We start from the raw sequence: 20,186 nt of genomic DNA, 5'->3' as shown, positions 1-20,186 counted from the left end.
GCTCCTCTTATATCACTGCTGTACTATTATATCCTCCAGTCCTTACATCTATATATGTGACTGATATCAGCCGCTCCTCTTATATCACTGCTGTACTATTATACCCTCCAGTCCTTACATCTATATGTGACTGATATCAGCCGCTCCTCTTATATCACTGCTGTACTATTATATCCTCCAGTCCTTACATCTATATATGTGACTGATATCAGCCGCTCCTCCTATATCACTGCTGTACTATTATATCCTCCAGTCCTTACATCTATATATGTGACTGATATCAGCCGCTCCTCTTATATCACTGCTGTACTATTATATCCTCCAGTCCTTACATCTTATATATATGTGACTGATATCAGCCGCTCCTCTTATAACACTGCTGTACTATTATATCCTCCAGTCCTTACATCTATATATGTGACTGATATCAGCCGCTCCTCTTATATCACTGCTGTACTATTATATCCTCCAGAGACATTACATCATATGTGACTGATATCAGCCGCTCCTCTTATATCACTGCTGTACTATTATATCCTCCAGTCCTTACATCTATATATATGACTGATATCAGCCGCTCCTCTTATATCACTGCTGTACTATTATATCCTCCAGTCCTTACATCTATATATGTGGCTGATATCAGCCGCTCCTCTTATAACACTGCTGTACTATTATATCCTCCAGTCCTTACATCTATATATATGACTGATATCAGCCGCTCCTCTTATATCACTGCTGTACTATTATATCCTCCAGTCCTTACATCTATATATGTGGCTGATATCAGCCGCTCCTCTTATAACACTGCTGTACTATTATATCCTCCAGTCCTTACATCTATATATGTGACTGATATCAGCCGCTCCTCTTATATCACTGCTGTACTATTATATCCTCCAGTCCTTACATCTATATATGTGACTGATATCAGCCTCTCCTCTTATAACACTGCTGTACTATTATATCCTCCAGTCCTTACATCTATATATGTGACTGGTATCAGCCGCTCCTCCTATAAACACTGCTGTACTATTATATCCTCCAGTCCTTACATCTATATATGTGACTGATATCAGCCGCTCCTCTTATATCACTGCTGTACTATTATATCCTCCAGTCCTTACACCTATATATGTGACTGATATCAGCCGCTCCTCTTATATCACTGCTGTACTATTACATCCTCCAGTTCTTACATCTATATATGTGACTGATATCAGCCGCTCCTCTTATAACACTGCTGTACTATTATATCCTCCAGTCCTTACATCTATATATGTGACTGATATCAGCCGCTCCTCTTATATCACTGCTGTACTATTATATCCTCCAGTCCTTACATCTATATATGTGACTGATATCAGCCGCTCCTCTTATATCACTGCTGTACTATTATATCCTCCAGTCCTTACATCTATATATGTGACTGATATCAGCCGCTCCTCTTATATCACTGCTGTACTATTATATCCTCCAGTCCTTACATCTATATATGTGACTGATATCAGCCGCTCCTCTTATAACACTGCTGTACTATTATATCCTCCAGTCCTTACATCTATATATGTGACTGATATCAGCCGCTCCTCTTATATCACTGCTGTACTATTATATCCTCCAGTCCTTACATCTATATATGTGACTGATATCAGCCGCTCCTCTTATATCACTGCTGTATTATTATAACCTCCAGTCCTTACATCTATATATGTGACTGATATCAGCCGCTCCTCTTATATCACTGCTGTACTATTATATCCTCCAGTCCTTACATCTGTATATGTGACTGATATCAGCCGCTCCTCTTATAACACTGCTGTACTATTATATCCTCCAGTCCTTACATCTGTATATGTGACTGATATCAGCCGCTCCTCTTATATCACTGCTGTACTATTATATCCTCCAGTCCTTACATCTATATATGTGACTGATATCAGCCGCTCCTCCTATATCACTGCTGTACTATTATATCCTCCAGTCCTTACATCTATATATGTGACTGATATCAGCCGCTCCTCTTATATCACTGCTGTGCTATTATATCCTCCAGTCCTTACATCTATATATGTGACTGATATCAGCCGCTCCTCTTATATCACTGCTGTACTATTATATCCTCCAGTCCTTACATCTATATATGTGACTGATATCAGCCGCTCCTCTTATATCACTGCTGTACTATTATATCCTCCAGTCCTTACATCTATATATGTGACTGATATCAGCCGCTCCTCTTATATCACTGCTGTACTATTATATCCTCCAGTCCTTACATCTATATATGTGACTGATATCAGCCGCTCCTCTTATATCACTGCTGTACTATTATATCCTCCAGTCCTTACATCTATATATGTGACTGATATCAGCCGCTCCTCTTATATCACTGCTGTACCATTATAAGCTGTGAACTGTAGGGTTACCGGCCCTTTAACATACATCAAGGATTTTTTTAACCCTACAAAGTTGTCATGTGAATTTTCTTATGATGCCACAACTAATAGTTTTCAGACATTAAACATTTAGCAGAACTAGTCACTCCGCTTTCCAAGGTTCCTGAAAGGCAGACGTGGGGAGGGCAGTTAGTACAATAGATAAAAACAACTGGGTAGATTGTGTTTTCAGGACTGTGGAAAAGCTGGGTGAGCATTCTAGGAGAGTGACGTGGGATTCCTGGCATAATTCAGCCACGATGTGAAAGAACCGCAAATAAAAAGTAAATCCCACAGACAGACCCAGGAAGCAGCAGTCGGTCCAGTCGTCCATTTGTGTAACCGCTGGACAGAAGCAACGAAGAGGCCTCAGAGCCGCCAACACCTCCATTAAACGCCTGAGGCCAGGCCGAGCCTAATGACCCCGGCAGTGGCTCCAGAGCCAGCAGCAGCCACAGGACTCCGGCGAAAGAAAGGGTTAACAGGCAGTGACGTCAGCGCAACGTTTCATGTGCAACAAAAGTAAACACACATACAGCGCCGCTCGCCAATCTTGTTCTACGAGACGCTTCACAGCAAGAAATTCCACCCGCTGCCTCATGACTGAAAACACGCGGAGAAGATCTGCGCAGGAACATCAACCGCCCAACGTCTCCACCACCACAGAAGTGCGCAAAACTTACCAACAAGCCGCACGTCTCTAGTGTATGAAGGAGACAAAAGAACACGTCACATTAACCCTACGTTCACGCGCTTAACAAAATACGAAGCAAGAGAAAACCGCTCAGGATTTTCAGCCGGTTAAGCATCTAGCGTATTTTTTGCTGCGTTTTTCACCGCCATTTTTGGAGCGGTTTTTCTATTAGGTCAATAAAAAACGGCTCCAGAAACGGCTCAAGAAGTCACATGCACTTCTTTTTACGGGGCATCATTTTATGCGCTGTTTCTTTAAAATGATGCATAAAAAACCGCCCCGTCGGAAGAGAACGCTGTATTTCCCATTGAAATGAATGGGCAGATGTTTGTAGGCGTTCTGTTTCCGATTTTTCAGCCATTTATTAGGACGTTTACGGCATGAAACAGGTCTGAAAATAGCCTGTGTGAACGTACCCTAACATGCCAGGAGAGGGAATCACCGAATGGGTTAGATGAACCCGTGATTACTAATATATCACTACCCTGTACTTATCCTGAGTTATATCCTGTATTATACTCCAGAGCTGCACTCAATATTCTGCTGGTGGAGTCACTGTGTACATACATTACTTATCCTGTACTGATCCTGAGTTACATCCTGTATTATACTCCAGAGCTGCACTCACTATTCTGCTGGTGGAGTCACTGTACATACATTACATTACTTATCCTGTACTTATCCTGAGTTACATCCTGTATTATACTCCAGAGCTGCGCTCACTATTCTGCTGGTGGAGTCACTGTGTACATACATTACATTACTTATCCTGTACTGATCCTGAGTTACATCCAGTATTATACTCCAGAGCTGCACTCACTATTCTGCTGGTGGAGTCACTGTGTATATACATTACTTATCCTGTACTGATCCTGATTTACATCCTGTATTATACTCCAGAGCTGCACTCACTATTCTGCTGGTGGAGTCACTGTGTACATACATTACATTACTTATCCTGTACTGATCCTGAGTTACATCCTGTATTATACTCCAGAGCTGCACTCACTATTCTGCTGGTGGAGTCACTGTGTACATACATTACATTACTTATCCTGTACTGATCCTGAGTTACATGCTGTATTATACTCCAGAGCTGCACTCACTATTCCGCTGGTGGAGTCACTGTGTACATACATTACATTACTTATCCTGTACTGATCCTGAGTTACATCCTGTATTATAATCCAGAGCTGCACTCACTATTCTGCTGGTAGAGTCACTGTGTACATACATTACATCACTTATCCTGTACTGATCCTGAGTTATATCCTGTATTATACTCCAGAGCTGCACTCACTATTCTGCTGGTGGAGTCACTGTGTACATACATTACTTATCCTGTACTGATCCTGAGTTATATCCTGTATTATACTCCAGAGCTGCACTCACTATTCTGCTGGTGGAGTCACTGTGTACATACATTACATTACTTATCCTGTACTGATCCTGAGTTATATCCTGTATTATACTCCAGAGCTGCACTCACTATTCTGCTGGTGGAGTCACTGTGTACATACATTATATTACTTATCCTGTACTGATCCTGAGTTACATCCTGTATTATACTCCAGAGCTGCACTCACTATTCTGCTGGTGGAGTCACTGTGTACATACATTACTTATCCTGTACTGATCCTGAGTTACATCCTGTATTATACTCCAGAGCTGCACTCACTATTCTGCTGGTGGAGTCACTGTGTACATACATTACTTATCCTGTACTGATCCTGAGTTATATCCTGTATTATACTCCAGAGCTGCACTCACTATTCTGCTGGTGGAGTCACTGTGTACATACATTACATTACTTATCCTGTACTGAACCTGAGTTACATCCTGTATTATACTCCAGAGCTGCACTCACTATTCTGCTGGTGGAGTCACTGTGTACATACATTACATTACTTATCCTGTACTGATCCTGAGTTACATCCTGCATTACACTCCAGAGCTGCACTCACTATTCTGCTGGTGGAGTCACTGTGTACATACATTACATTAATTATCCTGTACTGATCCTGAGTTACATCCTGTATTATACTCCAGAGCTGCACTCACTATTCTGCTGGTGGAGTCACTGTGTACATACATTACATTACTTATCCTGTACTGATCTGGAGTCTTAGATACAGTAGGTCAGCACACAGTATCACACATGATAGGATTAGATACAGCAGCTCAGCAGACAGTATGACACATGATAGGATTAGATACGCAGCTAAGTAGACAGTATCACACATGATAGGATTAGATACACGGCTCAGTAGACAGTATCACACATGATAGGATTAGATACACAGCTCAGCAAACAGTAACATACATGATAGGAAAAGATACAGCAGCTCAGCAGACAGTATCACACATGATAGGATTAGATACAAAGCTCAGCAGACAGTATCACACATGATAGGATTAGATACAGCAGCTCAGCAGACAGTATCACACATGATAGGATTAGATACAGCAGCTCAGCAGACAGTATCACATATGATAGGATTAGATACAGCAGCTCAGCAGACAGTATCACACATGATAGGATTAGATACACGGCTCAGCAGACAGTATCACACATGATAGGATTAGATACACTGCACAGTATCACACATGATAGGATTAGATACAGAGCTCAGAAGATAGTATCACACATGATAGGATTAGATACACGGCTCAGCAGACAGTATCACACATGATAGGATTAGATACACGGCTCAGCAGACAATCCAAAGAGTAAGGGTATGTTCACACGTAGTCAACCAAAACGTCTGAAAATCCAGAGCTGTTTTCAAGGGAAAACAGACCCTGCTTTTCAGACGTTTTTTTACCAACTCGCATTTTTCGCGGCGTTTTTCGCGCCGTTTTCGCGGCGTTTTTTACGTCCGTTTTTGGAGCTGTTTGCATTGGAGTCTATGAGAAAACAGCTCCAAAAACGTCTGAAAGAAGTGTCCTGCATATAATGTATATAAGTGTCCTGCATATAATGTATAGAAGTGTCCCGCATATAATGTATATAAGTGTCCTGCATATAATGTATATAAGTGTCCTGCATATAATGTATATAAGTGTCCTGCATATAATGTATATAAGTGTCCTGCATATAATGTATATAAGTGTCCCGCATATAACGTATAGAAGTGTCCCGCATATAATGTATATAAGTGTCCCGCATATAATGTATATAAGTGTCCCGCATATAATGTATATAAGTGTCCTGCATATAATGTATATAAGTGTCCCGCATGTAACGTATATAAGTGTACCGCATATAATGTGTATAAGTGTCCCGCATATAATGTATATAAGTGTCCCGCATATAATGTATATAAGTGCCCCGCATATAATGTATATAAGTGTCCCGCATATAATGTATAGAAGTGTCCCGCATATAATGTATATAAGTGTCCTGCATATAATGTATATAAGTGTCCCGCATATAATGTATATAAGTGTCCCGCATATAATGTATATAAGTGCCCCGCATATAATGTATATAAGTGCCCCGCATATAATGTATATAAGTGTCCTGCATATAATGTATATAAGTGTCCTGCATATAATGTATATAAGTGTCCCGCATATAATGTATATAAGTGCCCCGCATATAATGTATATAAGTGTCCTGCATATAATGTATAGAAGTGTCCCGCATATAATGTATATAAGTGTCCTGCATATAATGTATATAAGTGTCCTGCATATAATGTATATAAGTGTCCTGCATATAATGTATATAAGTGTCCTGCATATAATGTATATAAGTGTCCCGCATATAACGTATATAAGTGTACCGCATATAATGTATATAAGTGCCCCGCATATAATGTATATAAGTGTCCCGCATATAATGTATATAAGTGTCCCGCATATAACGTATATAAGTGTCCCGCATGTAACGTATATAAGTGTACCGCATATAATGTGTATAAGTGCCCCGCATATAATGTATAGAAGTGTCTTGCATATAATGTATAGAAGTGTCTTGCATATAATGTATATAAGTGTCCCGCATATAATGTATAGAAGTGTCCCGCATATAATGTATATAAGTGTCCCGCATATAACGTATATAAGTGTCCCGCATGTAACGTATATAAGTGTACCGCATATAATGTATATGTGTCCTGCATATAATGTATATAAGTGTCCCGCATATAATGTATATAAGTGTCCTGCATATAATGTATATAAGTGTCCTGCATATAATGTATATAAGTGTCCCGCATATAATGTATATAAGTGTCCCGCATATAATGTATATAAGTGTCCCGCATATAATGTATATAAGTGTCCCGCATATAATGTATATAAGTGTCCTGCATATAATGTATAGAAGCGTCCCGCATATAATGTATATAAGTGTCCTGCATATAATGTATATAAGTGTCCCGCATGTAACGTATATAAGTGTCCCGCATATAATGTATATAAGTGTCCCGCATATAATGTATATAAGTGTCCCGCATATAATGTATATAAGTGTCCTGCATATAATGTATAGAAGCGTCCCGCATATAATGTATATAAGTGTCCGGCATATAATGTATATAAGTGTCCCGCATATAATGTATATAAGTGTCCTGCATATAATGTATAGAAGCGTCCCGCATATAATGTATATAAGTGTCCGGCATATAATGTATATAAGTGTCCCGCATATAATGTATATAAGTGTCCTGCATATAATGTATAGAAGTGTCCCGCATATAATGTATATAAGTGTCCTGCATATAATGTATATAAGTGTCCCGCATGTAACGTATATAAGTGTCCCGCATATAATGTATATGTGTCCTGCATATAATGTATATAAGTGTCCCGCATATAATGTATATAAGTGTCCTGCATGTAATGTATATAAGTGTCCCGCATATAATGTATATGTGTCCTGCATATAATGTATATAAGTGTCCCGCATATAATGTATATAAGTGTCCCGCATATAATGTATATAAGTGTCCCGCATATAATGTATAGAAGTGTCCCGCATATAATGTATATAAGTGTCCCGCATATAATGTATATAAGTGTCCTGCATATAATGTATATAAGTGTCCCGCATATAATGTATATAAGTGTCCCGCATATAATGTATATAAGTGTCCCGCATATAATGTATATAAGTGTCCCGCATATAATGTATATAAGTGTCCCGCATATAATGTATATAAGTGTCCTGCATATAATGTATATAAGTGTCCCGCATATAATGTATATAAGTGTCCTGCACTTCTTTTGACGAGGCTGTATTTTTACGCTGACAGCTGTCAAACGACGACGCGTAAATAACAGGTCGTCGGCACAGTACGTCGGCAAACCCATTCAAATGAATGGGCAGATGTTTGCCGACGTATTGCAGCCCTATTTTCAGACGTAAAACGAGGCATAATACGCCTCGTATACGTCTGAAATTTGGCCGTGTGAACATACCCTAAACTGAAAACAATCGTCAGCCATTGACTTCAATAGACCCAGAGTGATATCCATCACCGCGTTGAACGCTCCGTTCAGACAAATCTAGTTAACGCTTTGCTGCCTGGAGACTATTTATAAATCAGGGGGAAAAAAAATATCTTACAATGAAACAAAAACACAGAAGTGATAAGTATTAAATGAAATCATCCACAAGTTCTGTAACAAGTAATCATCTGATATTGAATCTCTGCAATTGTGTAATAGACTATGTCTCAATTCTCCACCATTATAGAGATCTCTGCTTGTGGTCAGTGAATGGAAACCTGTACAGACAAAACACTTCTGACAGCTGAGGGTCGTAATAATGCGTCAGTGCAGACAATGTGAATGGGGTTCCAAGCACAGCTCCTGGGAGGCAGCGCTACTGTGGGAGGGAGAAAGTGCGGAGCAGGAGAAGTTCTAACGCTCCGGAGTGGGGGGGGGGAGGGGAGTACAGTGGGGAGGGGGGGGGGGGGGAGTACAGTGGGGAGGGGGGGGGGGGGGAGTACAGTGGGGAGGAGGGGGGGAGTACAGTGGGGCCGACATTTCTGCGCTGGAGACCCCCAATTCATTCATCGGTCCCGGATGATATTCTTTTACTTTATGTATCACGCTGTTAATCAGCTGAGGGTTTGTAACAGTTGCATCCAGTCTAGACAATACTCAGAGCGCGACAGCCCAGACTTGTAGCAGGGCAGGTAAAACGTATCAGTCTGAAGTTACTGATTCTCCACATAAGATACAATTGTGACAAATCCTCAGCTGTGAGTAGGCCGTGTTGACAGGTGGTAGATTTTGTCTTATTTAGGATAATCCATATACTGTGAAAACCTTGGCAGCGGCTAGAAGTGAAACTCAACTTGTAAGGCGTCGTCCACACACAACGGAATCGCTGCAGCAAATCCATTGAAAGTAGCAAATTCTCCACTGCGGCAAAAACGCAGCATTACCGGAGCTTTTTATGGTGCGTATTTTGCTGCGTTTTTCTCAATGTCGGGGGATGGTGACGTCTTCTCTGAAAAACGCAGCAATTCAGTCACTTTCCGCAGCGAAAACGACGCACCGCAGGACAATTTCCGGGCAGAATTTTCACGCAGCGTCTGGATGAGATTTTTTAATTCTCACCCACTTTTCTGCTGCGTATTTTCCGTCCATAACTCCGGACAGAAAAAACTGAGCAATTCAGCTGCGTGTGAACGAGCCCTAAAATGCCATGGAAGCCGCCACACAGAAACATCCGCCGCAGAAACACGGAGATCAGAGCCGTATGTAAGGACAGTCATCAGCCTGTGCAGGTAAAGAAGAATGTTTTCATTTAATGACAGCAAGCGGAGATCTTAAGGTGAGAACTTGAAACACCCCAGCGATAAATCAAACTGGCGCAAAGGAAAAGCGGAGCAATTGCGAATAGCAACCAATCAGATCACTGCTTTCATTTTCAATGGGCCTCTGAATAGCCAGAGCTGTATTCCAATTGGCTTCTTCACTTTACTTTTGCGCCAGTTTTGATAAATCCCCCCCCCCCCCCCACATTAATAGGAAGCGGCGGCAGACGAGACATTGACAGGGAATGAAGCGATTACCGCCCGCCGCCCCTGAACTCGTTACGCAGATTAGACGAACGCTTGGATCGTGATCACCATCGTATCAGGAACAGTCAGCGGACGCCATCACACAAACAGGCGACGTGTAAACTGTGCGCAACTTATACCGCACACACAGCTCTGCTATTCTCATGTAGTAGTGTACAGGCCTGGCAATCTTATATTCTGGTTATACCGCACACACAGCTCTGCTATTCTCATGTAGTAGTGTACAGGCCTGGCAATCTTATATTCTGGTTATACCGCACACACAGCTCTGCTATTCTCATGTAGTAGTGTACAGGCCTGGCAATCTTATATTCTGGTTATACTGCACACACAGCTCTGCTATTCTCATGTAGTAGTGTCCAGGCCTGGCAATCTTATATTCTGGTTATACCGCACACACAGCTCTGCTATTCTCATGTAGTAGTGTACAGGCATGGCAATCTTATATTCTGGTTATACCGCACACACAGCTCTGCTATTCTCATGTAGTAGTGTACAGGCCTGGCAATCTTATATTCTGGTTATACCGCACACACAGCTCTGCTATTCTCATGTAGTAGTGTACAGGCATGGCAATCTTATATTCTGGTTATATTGCACACACAGCTCTGCTATTCTCATGTAGTAGTGTACAGGCATGGCAATCTTATATTCTGGTTATATTGCACACACAGCTCTGCTATTCTCATGTAGTAGTGTACAAGCCTGGCAATCTTATATTCTGGTTATATTGCACACACAGCTCTGCTATTCTCATGTAGTAGTGTTCAGGCCTGGCAATCTTATATTCTGGTTATACCGCACACACAGCTCTGCTATTCTCATGTAGTAGTGTACAGGCCTGGCAATCTTATATTCTGGTTATACCGCACACACAGCTCTGCTATTCTCATGTAGTAGTGTACAGGCCTGGCAATCTTATATTCTGGTTATACTGCACACACAGCTCTGCTATTCTCATGTAGTAGTGTACAGGCCTGGCAATCTTATATTCTGGTTATATTGCACACACAGCTCTGCTATTCTCATGTAGTAGTGTTCAGGCCTGGCAATCTTATATTCTGGTTATACCGCACACACAGCTCTGCTATTCTCATGTAGTAGTGTACAGGCCTGGCAATCTTATATTCTGGTTATACTGCACACACAGCTCTGCTATTCTCATGTAGTAGTGTACAGGCCTGGCAATCTTATATTCTGGTTATATTGCACACACAGCTCTGCTATTCTCATGTAGTAGTGTACAGGCCTGGCAAGCTTATATTCTGGTTATATTGCACACACAGCTCTGCTATTCTCATGTAGTAATGTACAGGCCTGGCAATCTTATATTCTGGTTATATTGCACACACAGCTCTGCTATTCTCATGTAGTAGTGTACAGGCCTGGCAATCTTATATTCTGGTTATACTGCACACACAGCTCTGCTATTCTCATGTAGTAATGTACAGGCCTGGCAATCTTATATTCTGGTTATATTGCACACACAGCTCTGCTATTCTCATGTAGTAGTGTACAGGCCTGGCAATCTTATATTCTGGTTATACTGCACACACAGCTCTGCTATTCTCATGTAGCAGTGTACAGGCATGGCAATCTTATATTCTGGTTATATTGCACACACAGCTCTGCTATTCTCATGTAGTAGTGTACAGGCCTGGCAATCTTATATTCTGGTTATATTGCACACACAGCTCTGCTATTCTCATGTAGTAGTGTTTGGACACTCTCACTCTGCTCCAGCAGCCCGGGGGTTAACATTTAACCTGAGGATGCAGCAACATTGTAACGTTTTGGCATTAGAGCTGGAAGTTTAATATTAACCCTTTATTGCTCCTTATCCGTTGGGCGTTATTAAGGACAATGGCGCCGTAGACGCTTCGACTCATCGATCGCGATGAAGTACAGACAATGGCGGCGATGTGTATGAGAGGGGGGATATAATGACTATATATAGCTACATCGGCTGAAGTCACCGCCTGACTCCACCCTGTGCGCTTTTTTAGAGCGGCGCAGGGAACAAACGATCGTATAAGTGACATTTATCTGCTGGATTCAGGAGAAATCGCCATCACGGATACACGACGTGCGGTTCGCAGACTTCCTTCCAACCTTGGTACGTGTAAATAGACGTTGCCCTGACTGCGCCTGGAAACGAGAACAAACGCAGGCAAAAATCGTTCCTAAAAAATCCAAGAACCACAACACGCGCCGCGTACCCCAAGCGAGAGGAGCGCAGAGCCGGGCGCAATACACGGTATAGAACAGGCGCCGTGTGTGGCGAGAAATCCTCCGGTTATCAGCAGTTGCAGGTTAAATATTGATGAGCCGCTCTGCGCTGGAGGAACCATTTCCCTGCTGTGAATAATGGAGGGGTGTGCGGATTTATGCAACTAAAATACATCACCATAACCCTACAAACCTCCCGCCGCCCGTAGGATCCAAACCACAGGGCGCGCAGATTATAGCGGCGGCGGAGCGTTATAGAGAGACGGCTGATCTAACGCAGCAAAATCCGCAGATGTAACACGTAAACTCAGCCGAGGATTTCCTCCATCTACGTTGAAATGTTAAATACTTTTGTGTCAAAAAAGGCCACAGAATAAATAGAAGGTCCGATCCCTTTATTGGCGGACCATGAAAGTTCTATCTGCGGCTCCAGAGCGCAGGCCCCGTCTTCAGGCGAAGCTCAGGAAGCCGCAGATAGAACTTTCATGGTCCGCCAATAAAGGGATCGGACCTTCTATTCTGTGGCCTTTTTTGACACAAAAGTATTTAACATTTCATATTGTCCCTGGAGAACCCGACACTACAATAGTTATTACTGCACATCCGTCTACGCTGGAAGGAGTGAAATCCAAAGTGAAAATCCACAGCGTTTCCGCTACAAGTGAACCCGTCCATATGATGTAAATGTATCCGGGGGTTCCTGGGGACCGGAGGTTTCTGCACCTCCGGTCACTTATCCCATCCTCTCTCCAGCCCGAAATGGCAGATAACAGGGAGCAACAGATTGTAGGACAGGTGAATACAGTCACAACCTCTCCCCGGCCTGACACATCTGATAACAGAGAACAATAGATTGTATTCACCTGTCCTACAGTCATCCTCTCCCCAGCCTGACATGTCTGATAACAGAGAACAATAGATTGTAGTCACCTGTCCTACAGTCATCCTCCCCCCAGCCTGACATGTCTGATACCAGAGAACAATAGATTGTATACACCTGTCCTACAGTCATCCTCCCCCCATCCTGACATGTCTGATACCAGAGAACAATAGATTGTATTTACCTGTCCTACAGTCATCCTCCCCCAGCCTGCCATGTCTGATAACAGAGAACAATAGATTGTATTCACCTGTCCTACAGTCATCCTCCCCCATCCTGACATGTCTGATAACAGAGAGCAATAGATTGTATTCACCTGTCCTACAGTCATCCTCCCCCCAGCCTGACATGTCTGATAACAGAGAACAATAGATTATATTCACCTGTCCTACAGTCATCCTCTCCCAGCCTGACATGTCTGATAACAGAGAACAATAGATTGTATTTACCTGTCCTACAGTCATCCTCCCCCATCCTGACATGTCTGATAACAGAGAACAATAGATTGTATTCACCTGTCCTACAGTCATCCTCCCCCCAGCCTGACATGTCTGATAACAGAGAACAATAGATTGTATTCACCTGTCCTACAGTCATCCTCCCCCCAGCCTGACATGTCTGATACCAGAGAACAATAGATTGTATCCACCTGTCCTACAGTCATCCTCCCCCAGCCTGACATGTCTGATAACAGAGAGCAATAGATTGTATTCACCTGTCCTACAGTCATCCTCTCCCAGCCTGACATGTCTGATAACAGAGAACATTAGATTGTATTCACCTGTCCTACAGTCATCCCTCCCCCCGCCGGACATGTCTGATAACAGAGAACAATAGATTGTATTCACCTGTCCCTACAGTCATCCTCTCCCAGCCTGACATGTCTGATACCAGAGAACAATAGATTGTATACACCTGTCCTACAGTCATCCTCCCCCATCCTGACATGTCTGATACCAGAGAACAATAGATTGTATTTACCTGTCCTACAGTCATCCTCCCCCAGCCTGCCATGTCTGATAACAGAGAACAATAGATTGTATTCACCTGTCCTACAGTCATCCTCCCCCATCCTGACATGTCTGATAACAGAGAGCAATAGATTGTATTCACCTGTCCTACAGTCATCCTCCCCCCAGCCTGACATGTCTGATAACAGAGAACAATAGATTATATTCACCTGTCCTACAGTCATCCTCTCCCAGCCTGACATGTCTGATAACAGAGAACAATAGATTGTATTTACCTGTCCTACAGTCATCCTCCCCCCATCCTGACATGTCTGATAACAGAGAACAATAGATTGTATTCACCTGTCCTACAGTCATCCTCCCCCAGCCTGACATGTCTGATAACAGAGAACAATAGATTGTATTCACCTGTCCTACAGTCATCCTCCCCCAGCCTGACATGTCTGATACCAGAGAACAATAGATTGTATCCACCTGTCCTACAGTCATCCTCCCCCAGCCTGACATGTCTGATAACAGAGAGCAATAGATTGTATTCACCTGTCCTACAGTCATCCTCTCCCAGCCTGACATGTCTGATAACAGAGAACATTAGATTGTATTCACCTGTCCTACAGTCATCCTCCCCCCGCCGGACATGTCTGATAACAGAGAACAATAGATTGTATTCACCTGTCCTACAGTCATCCTCTCCCAGCCTGACATGTCTGATAACAGAGAACAATAGATTGTATTCACCTGTCCTACAGTCATCCTCCCCAGCCTGACATGTCTGATAACAGAGAACAATAGATTGTATTCACCTTCCTACAGTCATCCTCCCCCAGCCTAACATGTCTGATAACAGAGAACAATAGATTGTATCCACCTGTCCTACAGTCATCCTCTCCCAAGCCTGACATGTCTGATAACAGAGAACAATAGATTGTATCACCTGTCCTACAGTCATCCTCCCCCAGCCTGACATGTCTGATAACAGAGAACAATAGATTGTATTCACCTGTCCTACAGTCATCCTCTCCCAAGCCTGACATGTCTGATAACAGAGAACAATAGATTGTATTCACCTGTCCTACAGTCATCCTCTCCCAAGCCTGACATGTCTGATAACAGAGAACAATAGATTGTATTCACCTGTCCTACAGTCATCCTCTCCCAAGCCTGACATGTCTGATAACAGAGAACAATAGATTGTATTCACCTGTCCTACAGTCATCCTCCCCCAGCCTGACATGTCTGATAACAGAGAGCAATACATTGTATTCACCTGTCCTACAGTCATCCTCTCCCAGCCTGACATGTCTGATAACAGAGAACAATAGATTGTATTCACCTGTCCTACAGTCATCCTCTCCCAGCCTGACATGTCTGATAACAGAGAACAATAGATTGTATCACATGGAGACTTGAGGACTTTGCTCCCCGTTTTCTGCGGTAGTTTTTGGGGTCGTGCAGATTTTTGCAGTAAAGTTTAATCGCGCGGTTTATTAATACAGAATTATATAGAATAATTAGAAGCACAATATTTACGGGTAGCGGTAATATCCGCCATGACCTGCGGAGGAGGGGATGGACCAGCGCCATTTTATTCCACCAACACCAACAGCGCCCACTGACAAGCTGTGAATAGAAAGGGGCGTGTCCAGGACAGGATTATTGCGCCATATTGTCTCCGTACATCATTTATCGTGCCAGAACAACAACGTACAGTCTGGACCGCCACTCGTACCGCCATTTCCACAATGATGCCTGACCTTAGGAGCGCTGTCATGTGACATCACCGCCCCCACAACGCGACATTTCAGCACCAATAAAGTCTAAAAAAACATCAACATTAACGGGGAAGAGAAGCGCAGAACACGATACAAAGTAACGCAAACCAGACACCAACAAAACCGCAACATGTGACCGCGGCGCAGCATAGGATATAATAACAAGTATTCCGCATGGATCTAGAATGCTGAGCGCCAATTATCACCGCACCGCGATGACATCACCTGACGGGGAGAATTATTATCAAGTTACAGATTATTGATGGAAGGCGCTCATCACCCGCTGTAAGTGACGCAAAGCGACCGCGGCGACATCATGCGAGATTAAACTGCGACCCTAAGCGACGTAACGCCGCGACCCGAAGCGACGTAACGCCGCGACATCAAGCGACGTAACGCCGCGTCACAAAGACACGTAACGCTGCGATAAAAATACACGTAACGGCGCGACACAATGAGACGTAACGCCGCGACACAATGAGACGTAACGCCGCGACACAAAGAGACGTAACGCCGCGACACAAAGACGTAACGCCGCGACACAAAGAGACGTAACGCCGCGACACAAAGAGCGTAACGCCGCGACACAAAGAGACGTAGCGGCAATACACAAAGAGACGTAACGGCAATACACAAAGAGACGTAACGCTGCGACACAAAGAGACGTAGCGGCAATACACAAAGAGACGTAACGCCGCGACACAAAGACGTAACGCCGCGACACAAAGACGTTAACGCCGCGACACAAAGAGACGTAACGCCGCGACACAAAGAGACGTAACGCCGCGACACAAAGAGACGTAGCGGCAATACACAAAGAGACGTAACGCCGCGACACAAAGAGACGTAGCGGCAATACACAAAGAGACGTAACGCCGCGACACAAAGACGTAACGCCGCGACACAAAGAGACGTAACGGCAATACACAAAGAGACGTAACGCCGCGACACAAAGAGACGTAGCGGCAATACACAAAGAGACGTAACGCCGCGACACAAAGACGTAACGCCGCGACACAAAGACGTAACGCCGCGACACAAAGAGACGTAACGCCGGACACAAAGAGACGTAACGCCGCGACACAAAGAGACGTAACGCCGCGACACAAAGAGACGTAACGCCGCGACACAAAGAGACGTAGCGGCAATACACAAAGAGACGTAACGGCAATACACAAAGAGACGTAACGCCGCGACACAAAGAGACGTAGCGGCAATACACAAAGAGACGTAACGCCGCGACACAAAGACGTAACGCCGCGACACAAAGAGACGTAACGGCAATACACAAAGAGACGTAACGCGCGACACAAAGACGTAACGCCGCGACACAAAGAGACGTAACGCCGCGACACAAAGAGACGTAACGGCAATACACAAATAGACGCAACGCCGCGACCCAAAGAGACGTAACGCCGCGACACAAAGACGTAACGCCGCGACACAAAGAGACGTAACGCCGCGACACAAAGACGTAACGCCGCGACACAAAGAGACGTAACGGCAATACACAAAGAGACGTAACGCCGCGACACAAAGACGTAACGCCGCGACACAAAGAGACGTAACGCCGCGACACAAAGAGACGTAACGGCAATACACAAATAGACGCAACGCCGCGACCCAAAGAGACGTAACGCCGCGACACAAAGACGTAACGCCGCGACACAAAGAGACGTAACGCCGCGACACAAAGACGTAACGCCGCGACACAAAGAGACGTAACGGCAATACACAAAGAGACGTAACGCCGCGACACAAAGACGTACGCCGCGACACAAGAGACGTAACTGCCGCGACACAAAGACGTAACGCCGCGACACAAAGAGACGTAACGCCGCGACACAAAGACGTACGCCGCGACACAAAGAGACGTAACGCCGCGACACAAAGAGACGTAACGCCGCGACACAAAGACGTAACGCCGCGACACAAAGAGACGTAACGCCGCGACACAAAGAGACGTAACGGCAATACACAAAGAGACGCAACGCGCGACCAAAGAGACGTAACGCCGCGACACAAAGACGTAACGCCGCGACACAAAGAGACGTAACGCCGCGACACAAAGAGACGTAACGCCGCGACACAAAGAGACGAACGCCGCGACACAAAGACGTAAACGCCGCGACACAAAGAGACGTAACGCCGCGACACAAAGACGTAACGCCGCGACACAAAGAGACGTAACGGCAATACACAAAGAGACGTAACGCCGCGACACAAAGACGTAACGCCGCGACACAAAGAGACGTAACGCCGCGACACAAAGAGACGTAACGCCGCGACACAAAGAGACGTAACGCCGCGACACAAAGAGACGTAACGCCGCGACACAAAGACGTAACGCCGCGACACAAAGAGACGTAACGCCGCGACACAAAGAGACGTAACGCCGCGACACAAAGAGACGTAACGCCGCGACACAAGACGTAACGCCGCGACACAAAGAGACGTAACGCCGCGACACAAAGAGACGTAACGCCGCGACACAAAGACGTAACGCCGCGACACAAAGAGACGTAACGCCGCGACACAAAGACGTAACGCCGCGACACAAAGAGACGTAACGGCAATACACAAAGAGACGCAACGCCGCGACCCAAAGAGACGTAACGCCGCGACACAAAGACGTAACGCCGCGACACAAAGACGTAACGCCGCGACACAAAGAGACGTAACGCCGCGACACAAAGAGACGTAACGCCGCGACACAAAGAGACGTAACGCCGCGACACAAAGAGACGTAACGCGCGCACAAAGACGTAACGCCGCGACACAAAGAGACGTAACGCCGCGACACAAAGACGTAACGCCGCGACACAAAGAGACGTAACGCCGCGACACAAAGACGTAACGCCGCGACACAAAGAGACGTAACGCCGCGACACAAAGACGTAACGCCGCGACACAAAGAGACGTAACGGCAATACAGCAAAGAGACGCAACGCCGCGACCCAAAGAGACGTAACGCCGCGACACAAAGACGTAACGCCGCGACACAAAGACGTAACGCCGCGACACAAAGAGACGTAACGCCGCGACACAAAGAGACGTAACGCCGCGACACAAAGAGACGTAACGCCGCGACACAAAGAGACGTAACGCCGCGACACAAAGACGTAACGGCGCGACACAAAGACGTAACGCCGCGACACAAAGAGACGCAACGCCACGACACAAAGACGTAACGCCGCGACCCAAAGAGACGTAACGCCGGCGACCCAAAGAGACGTAACGCCGCGACACAAAGACGTAACGCCGCGACACAAAGACGTAACGCCGCGACACAAAGAGACCGTAACGGCAATACACAAAGAGACGTAACGGCAATACACAAAGAGACGTAACGGCAATACACAAAGAGACGCAACGCCGCGACACAAAGAGACGCACGCCGCGACACAAAGAGACGCAACGCTGCGACCCAAAGAGACGTAACGCCGCGACCCAAAGACGTAACGCCGCGACCCAAAGAGACGAAAGGCAGCGACCCAAAGAGACGAAACGCAGCGACCCAAAGAGACGAACGCAGCGACCCAAAGAGACGTAACGCCGCGACCCAAAGAGACGTAACGGCGCGACACAAAGACGTAACGCCGCGACACAAAGAGACGTAACGCCGCGACACAAAGACGTAACGCCGCGACACAAAGAGACGTAACGGCAATACACAAAGAGACGCAACGGCAATACACAAAGAGCACGCAACGCCACGACACAAAGACGTAACGCCACGACACAAAGACGTAACGCCGCGACCTAAAGAGACGTAACGCCGCGACACGTTTCAAAAGAAACGACCACGGCAACATTATGAGACAGGCAGCGGCGATGGCGACATTATTCAGCGGGGACATCAGTCCAGTCCTAACACGTGACGCTGTCCCTCCTGCAGAAGTTTGTGCCCCCCCCCTGAACTGTTACAAAGTGTCAGAAACATACAGAAAGTTCCCTCCCCCGCAGGAACACAAGGGTTAATGCCGCAGGTGGAGGGGAATTGACGCTTCCAGGCAGGACGGGAAAACAAAGTGTAAGAAAGTGAAGACCGGAGAAGTTTGTGTCCCCCGGCCGCCTCTTACCTGCTCCCGGGAGATGCACGGCAGGGACGGTCTTCGGGACATCTTGCCGGTGGAGTAGTAGCTCCCGGCCGCCTCCC

At 45.1% G+C, this 20,186-nt stretch overlaps 1 protein-coding gene across 1 annotated transcript in view; it reads right to left on the bottom strand.

Moving 5' to 3' along the window:
• PDE3B (phosphodiesterase 3B) overlaps nt 1-20,180 on the bottom strand; it is a 114,429-nt gene extending 94,249 nt beyond the window's left edge. Inside the window, exon 1 of the mRNA XM_075838205.1 lies at nt 20,110-20,180. Within this exon, the coding sequence (XP_075694320.1) occupies nt 20,110-20,151 (42 nt within the window). The 5' untranslated portion in view covers nt 20,152-20,180. The remainder of the gene's footprint in view (nt 1-20,109) is intronic.
• Between the last annotated feature and the right edge of the window lie 6 nt (nt 20,181-20,186).

This window comes from Rhinoderma darwinii, chromosome 9, assembly GCF_050947455.1.
Source record: "Rhinoderma darwinii isolate aRhiDar2 chromosome 9, aRhiDar2.hap1, whole genome shotgun sequence".
Lineage (NCBI taxonomy): Eukaryota > Metazoa > Chordata > Amphibia > Anura > Rhinodermatidae > Rhinoderma > Rhinoderma darwinii.
The sequence above is the reverse complement of the archived record's forward strand: the minus strand, read 5'-3'. Positions and strand labels throughout refer to the sequence as shown.